This window comes from Bremia lactucae, linkage group LG12 (genome assembly GCF_004359215.1).
Source record: "Bremia lactucae strain SF5 linkage group LG12, whole genome shotgun sequence".
Classification (NCBI taxonomy): domain Eukaryota; phylum Oomycota; class Peronosporomycetes; order Peronosporales; family Peronosporaceae; genus Bremia; species Bremia lactucae.
Genome location: NC_090621.1, coordinates 1,660,140 through 1,666,709, shown reverse-complemented (window position 1 = coordinate 1,666,709; position 6,570 = coordinate 1,660,140). Strand labels below are relative to the sequence as shown.

General features: G+C 43.7%; 3 protein-coding genes across 3 annotated transcripts; 1 reads left to right on the top strand and 2 right to left on the bottom strand.

Moving 5' to 3' along the window:
- Nucleotides 1-661: 661 nt before the first annotated feature.
- Nucleotides 662-2,167, bottom strand: CCR75_002695 (uncharacterized protein; the record flags this gene model as incomplete). Its single annotated transcript, XM_067960792.1, has 1 exon — nucleotides 662-2,167. The coding sequence occupies one exon, from the start codon at nucleotides 2,165-2,167 to the stop codon at nucleotides 662-664; it is 1,506 nt and encodes a 501-aa protein (XP_067820616.1).
- Nucleotides 2,168-2,617: 450 nt separating this feature from the next.
- Nucleotides 2,618-4,348, top strand: CCR75_002696 (uncharacterized protein; the record flags this gene model as incomplete). The annotated part of the gene is made up of 4 exons (XM_067960793.1): nucleotides 2,618-2,808; nucleotides 2,936-3,482; nucleotides 3,552-3,674; nucleotides 3,747-4,348. The coding sequence occupies 4 exons, from the start codon at nucleotides 2,618-2,620 to the stop codon at nucleotides 3,855-3,857; spliced, it is 972 nt and encodes a 323-aa protein (XP_067820617.1). The 3' UTR covers nucleotides 3,858-4,348.
- A 182-nt stretch (nucleotides 4,349-4,530) lies between these two features.
- Nucleotides 4,531-6,069, bottom strand: CCR75_002697 (uncharacterized protein; the record flags this gene model as incomplete). Its single annotated transcript, XM_067960794.1, has 1 exon — nucleotides 4,531-6,069. One exon carries the CDS (start codon nucleotides 6,067-6,069, stop codon nucleotides 4,531-4,533), a length of 1,539 nt encoding a protein of 512 aa, XP_067820618.1.
- Between the last annotated feature and the right edge of the window lie 501 nt (nucleotides 6,070-6,570).

Here is a 6,570-nt window from a genome sequence, read left to right as displayed (position 1 = left end):
CTTGCACTTCTGAAGCGCTGCTGATTGGATGAATAATTATACATTGCAAAGTAACTTTTAAGTAATAGTCCCGGACCAAATTATTGTCAATACTCTTTAAAGTCCGTGTCCTTTTAAATATGCACTTTTTCCTCGCATAAATACGATCTGCTTCAGCTTAGCATTAAGACTTCTCAGCAGTCAGTATACAGTAAACATGACAGTAGGACAATTAAGAAGCTCATATGTATCTTCAAGGAGACACTTGTGCATACATTCAGATACTAACTTAATTCCTTGGCCTTGCAGCGCTTATCCCTGATATTATATGTCTTTAAGACCGGCTCTTGCCGTGCTTTATAACTTAAAAATTGAGTTCTATTTTATCAGTAGTGAATCCCATAAAAGTACCCTTTTGGCGACGATCTGCAACAGTTTTCGCAGAAGCACGCCATTGTCGTTTAGGCGATAACCACCGAGCGCGTGGACGAGATGCGTAGCTTAAAGACGAGAAGTCGACAGCACGGCGCTTGAGACCAGAGCGTCTTTAAAGTCACAAGTGAAGTCAATTTGTGAAGAGTTTCGTGCAATGGCAATAAATGCACGAAATGCCATTTTAAAAAATATGGCATAGATTTGCAAAACATGAAAAAGCCTTAATTTTATTGAATTCCAAAACCTCTTATTTGACGTATACTTTCTTGCCTGCTGCATTGAGATAATACTTGCCTCCGCGCGGACCAATACAAAGCGTGCGTTCATTTGTTTTGCCATCATCCGAAACGTCATCAACGTAGTCGCTGTCGTGATCGTCAGAATTCGAGTCGTGACTCAAAGTTGTTGTTTCATTTGCTACTGGGCGAGAAACCCTTTTTCCTTTTTCATCCTTATTTCTGTGTGGTTTTCCACCATTGTTGGCTTTGTGGGATTTTGCCTTTGCCTTGGCAACAATGGCAACATTCGCACCTTTTCCACCTCGTCGCTTGATCGACACTGTTCGATCGTGCAACTTGGGCGCTGGAGTGGCACTGGACCGAGGTATAGCCAGATTCTTTTTTTGATGTCGCGAGCGAAAGATCTTTGCAGCAAAGCGAGAGAAGGGATTTCGATGTTCTTTTTCAAGCAATGGACTTAAGGTCGTCGTTTCGTGCACCATTCGAGGTTTTGGCTCCGGCTTCTTTTCAGGAGACCCCGGAAGTCTCAAATTCCGTGGTACGGGGGACGGTGAGCGGTACCTGGACCGAGGTATTTGTCGAAGCTCCGGCTTGTCTTTTTCAATCTCCCAGAGTTTGATTCGGCCACTGACTTCAAGACGTTGGAATTGATTGCGTAAGCTTTGGTACAAATAGTGGCCATTGGCTGCAATCATGGCCTCTTGAAACGCCAAGTCTTGGGCGTGTTTGGCAATTTGGACCAATCGCGCATACTCTCGACTGGAACTTTTGGTCCCTACCTGCGTTTTGTTTTCAGAAATAGGACCGTTCGCACGAATTAGTAACGCGTCGACTTTTTTGTGCAAAATTTGGTTACTCGAGGCCAGCATAAGGCGCAAATTGCTTGGGTGATTCAGAATCACTCGCAACTCTTCGCCCATTCGGTGCTCGACTGGCAATCGCTCGTTAAGTCGTAGCATTACTTCTAATCCAATATAATGGGCTGCTTCGAGCTTATCTTTATTAAGTGCATCGGACCCATTACGACAGGCCTGTTGCTTCCCAGGCATGCGCAAATTATGGGTATGAAGTGGCACATTTGGTAACGCATCGAGCTCACCTCGATCATACATTTTAGCCAATACCGACTCGCCGTATTCGCTTAGGGCGGCAGAGACCATGGCAACCTCGAGAATCTCATCTTTAGTAAAGTTCTCACCATTTTCGAGTGGACCCACGACGGTTTGAACCCATTGAAGCAACTCCATTTTGCTTTTACGGGTTTCACGCCCTACTTCTCGAGCTAGTGACATGTGATGGTTTTTAAAGTAATTGCGGTATTTGCAAAACCGGTCCCTGTCGTTGCAATAGAGACTTTGAGCGCGGCGTGTGTTTTCGGGACGATTGATGTCGCCCACCGTGAATTCGGCCCGCGCTTCGGCCGAGATTGCATCAACCACTGCCTTTTGACTGTCAACGGACGCACGTCTGTCGCCTTGCGACGAGTGCGACAAGCGAGAGTGCTTTGATCCCATTCGCGACGAGATCGGTTTTGTGCTAGAGGGTTGCCATTTGCAACTTTCCTAGTTTAGTGGAATGGCTTCCATTCAGTCCTCCCTCTGGTAATTGATCCCTTAAGAAACGTATAATCCTCGTTAACTTATACGATTGACGTCCAACGTAATTGTTCTATAATTGCTGACTTTGAGCCGACTGTAATCCAATCAATGATAACCTTAGATAACATATATACAAAAGGCTAAAGTTAGTAGTGGTAGGACTAAACTTCACATTATTAAGACTGTGGTTGCCACACTATATAAGGATTTTTTGAATTGTACGAGCTTGATTCTTAGGTGGAGAATTCTTTAATCTGTTATAAAGTTCATTTGGATTTTACATTCCTGCATTTTCAAGTAAATATTTTCTCGCGACAAAATATTATAAAAGCCATAAGTTTTTGTCACTTTCGTCCAACAACGAACATGGAAGCTTCAGCGGTATCACGCGGATGGAAGGAGGTCGCGGCCAACAAGCGTGGCGTTTTTCTATTAACATTCTATAGCTACGTTCTGATCCACGCAAGTCGCAAGAGCTTTTCGGCCATTAAAGGCGAAATGGGCGACGAACAATGGATACACTCGGACATTTACTCCCGGGACCAACAAGTGGAAATGTATGGACTCATGGATACTCTTTTTATGGGGTTTTATGCTCTCGGACTCTACATTAGGTTGACAATCATTCTACTTCATATGCAACAAATGAATCCTTTTTTTGTGCTAAAAGTGTTTTTTATATAGTGGCATGCTAGGGGATAATTACAACTTACGGCACATGATTGCAGGTGGCATGTGGGCCACAGCAGCGCTTGTCTTGCTCTTTGGAATCGGAGCATTTATAAATATTCACGCATTTAGCTTCTATGCAGTGCTATGGGGACTTAATGGCCTTGTGCAATCAAGTGGCTGGCCAGCAAATGTTGCCGTTATGGGCAAATGGTTTGACCAATCAGAACGGGGCGCTGTCCTTGGCATTTGGAGTGGAAATGCCTGTCTTGGCAACATTGTTGGCACTGCTCTTGTGGCAGTATTATTTGCATATTTTGACAAGACTATTGCATGGAAAATTGCGCTGATTCTAGCTGGTACCCTCGTAGCGTTCCATGGCTTGCTCATTTACGTCTTTTTGTACCCGGATCCACGAGATGTATCGTATCGCCACCAAACAATTGAGAAAGCTCAACCAGATGTAGCCATTCATCAAGATGACTTCAATCGCAACGCGAACACTAAAAAAGATGAAAATGCAAAAGGCATTGGGTTTTTTCATGCCTGGGCCATTCCAGGGGTATTGTGTATAACCCCTTTTTTTGCCTCTTGAAAGGTGTCCTATGCCAATGTGTATACTTGTATACAGGTGTTTCCGTATGCTATGGCCTATGCGTGTCTAAAATCCGTAAATTACGCACTCTTTTTTTGGTTGCCATTTTATTTAACGGTCTCGCTCCATTTGGACAATTCCCACGCCGGTTCTTTTTCGGTACGTTTTTCAACCCTTTTTTTTTAACACGTTGTATTTAAAAATAAATTGATGGATTGCCATATATTGTAGATGCTCTACGACGCAGGTCAAATTGTCGGTGGATTTATTGGTGGGATTGCGTCTGATCGCATGGGTGTGCGATCTCCTGTTGTCGTGACGATGCTGCTTCTTTCGTGGTAAAACTATTGTATTCGTTTTAATTTTCTTATGGCTGCTTGACTAACGTGGTTTTGCACTGCAGTATTGCATTGTACTCAATGGACGGCGCCTCATACAATATGACGGCAATATTATTGCTACTATCGGGATTTATGCTAGGTGGGCCAGCCAATTTAATAAGCACGGCTATTTCAGCTGATCTAGGCACTCACGAGAGTATTCAAGGAAATGCAGAAGCTCTTGCTACTGTGACAGGAATTATTGATGGAACCGGAAGCGTGGGTGCCGCGTTAATCCAATATTTAGTCGGCTACTTGGCCAATTGCCAGTACGTACCAAAGGGCTGCGATTTTAAAAGTCCTCATTGTGTACAAGTATGTTCCTGGGGTCCTGTATTCGTGCTCTTAGAAGTCGGCACCCTCTTATCGTGCGTGTGCCTTGCTCAACTTTTATATCATGAACTCCTCTTCCTCCGTAATCAGCACGTTTAAAAATAAATCCGATAAATACAACGTATTGTTATTGTATTCAAATAATCCATGTCCTACTTGTTATATTGCAATACTACAACACCCTCCACTATAGTTCTTCCCAAAAAAAAAAAAAACTCACTCAACACGCACCCTTCCTCCATCTATCAATCACCGCTATCACTCCCCATTCAAGTATTTCCAAACCACCCCCCCTCTCCAATCTACACCCTTTTCTCCCATTTCTTCAATTGATCTCGAAAATCGCGCTGAAGCAAACGCATGCCACTCACCGATTCGGGTGCCACTCCTTTTTCATCCGCATAAATCAGCAACTTGGCAATCCATTTTAAACGTTCTTTCAACTCGTCTTCACATAACACACTACTTGAATCCACCATGGGAAGTTTTCGTACCGAAATGACAGAATTTGCCACTTCCATCGGGACACAAAAATCCTGATCCGTTGGTTCTTCCATACTCACAGTTTCTTCCGGCAAATGCAACAATTCATCCACACTTATTGCATGCCGGGTTGGCAACCACGACAACATGACAGCAATTTCGTCGGAAAGACGGTCTTCCATCTCCCGTGACGTCGAACCAAACTCCCTATTGTCAGCCACAATCAATCCCGTGTCGTACCAACACGATGTAATAAACCACGATGGCACTGCGTCCCATGCATCGAGACACCATAAAAGCGCTTCGTTTACACTCACATTCTTTCGTTCAACAAGTCCATTCATTCGATTTGCATCCACTTGATCCAAGGCCACTTGAAGCTGACGTCGTCGATATCGTCGTTTAAATGCCGTGACAATTCCCGCAGAAAGTGGTTGCAAATGACAAGGTGTCCCAGGTGGAAACAAGACCAATTCAATATGCGTACATGCCAGTGTTTGGACATGGTAATGAATGGCCGCCGTATCGAGCAATAATATACAATGACGATCTTGTGCTCGAAACGACGCATTTAATTGCAATAACCATTTTTGAAACAATTCCCGCGTGAACAATGTATTGGACGTTTGCACGTACTGCAATTTTGTGGCGAACGTTGACGGGAAATCGTGAGGTTTTTCAGTTTGGCCAGTAATAAAAAGTGGCACTTTTTCCGACCCATCTGCATTGCAACTTAAGACAAGACTAAACCGTTGTGTGCATCGTTTTAAGGTCGAATCGGGTACAAATGTATAGAATAAGCCCGTTTCGTCCATACTAAACACATTTCGTGGTTCGTACTTTTGTACTCGATGATGGAGATCATTTACAGCTTGTTCGATCGAAAGTTTGGGTGCTTGACGATGTTTTTGAGGACCAAATCCATGCCGTTCATTGAATTTATAGAGCCATCCATTTGAAAAGGTTAAAGGGGTTTCAATGGCAAGAATCTCGGCAAATCGTGCGGCTTTGGCACGAATGGATTCACCCGTGACGACAATGCCCGTTTCTTCGCAATACGCGACCCAACGCGCAAGTGCGGCGTCCAAATGGGGAAATCGCACGGTTCGACGGGACTTGCAAATTAACTCCTCAGTTGTCATAGTTTCGAGGTCGAGTTTTCGTTTTAGAACTTTAGAAATCATGGCTTGCGAGGGTTTTCGTGGAAGATGAAGCGATTCTTGCGCCCAGGAGGCTAATTGACCTTGTGTGATAGTTGGATGGGCTGCTTTGTAATTGCAAATTTCAAGACGCTGTGCATTGGTGAATGTTGTTCGCGGACGTTTGACTTTCTCGGCGACGGTCGAGATAGTCGCCATGATTAATGAGGGGGGGGGCGTTTCGAACGAGAGAAGGAAGGTACCGTTTTAAATGGTACACTTCTGAGATGAAATAATAAATCTTGAGAGGTACTTACGAAGGGTCGGATTTAAAAAGCCGAGGTAATATTTGAGACCCCTGCAATTTCACAAGGTTCCTTTGTCTCGCTTCGCTTTACGCTTTCAAGTAACGCAAATTTACGCTTTACGCAAAACGCAGTTCTTTGCCCTATTCGACAGGTTTTATGTAATTGAGCACACACTGGTTGGAACACCGGTGTTGTGGTGCATTTACTTTATGGGTAAAATTCCCTTATATCTATTTAAAATAGTTAATTACTAAACTCTCATTTATTATGGGTTACAAAATGTGGTCGCCGCCAGATATAAATCTGGTGGTCCAAATTAGCTAGGTAAGGTTTTAAATAATTTTCAGTTCCCCTTTTTGATATTACAGCGTCTAGTGGCTTTCTAAGGCTTGTACATTGATCAATGAGAGAT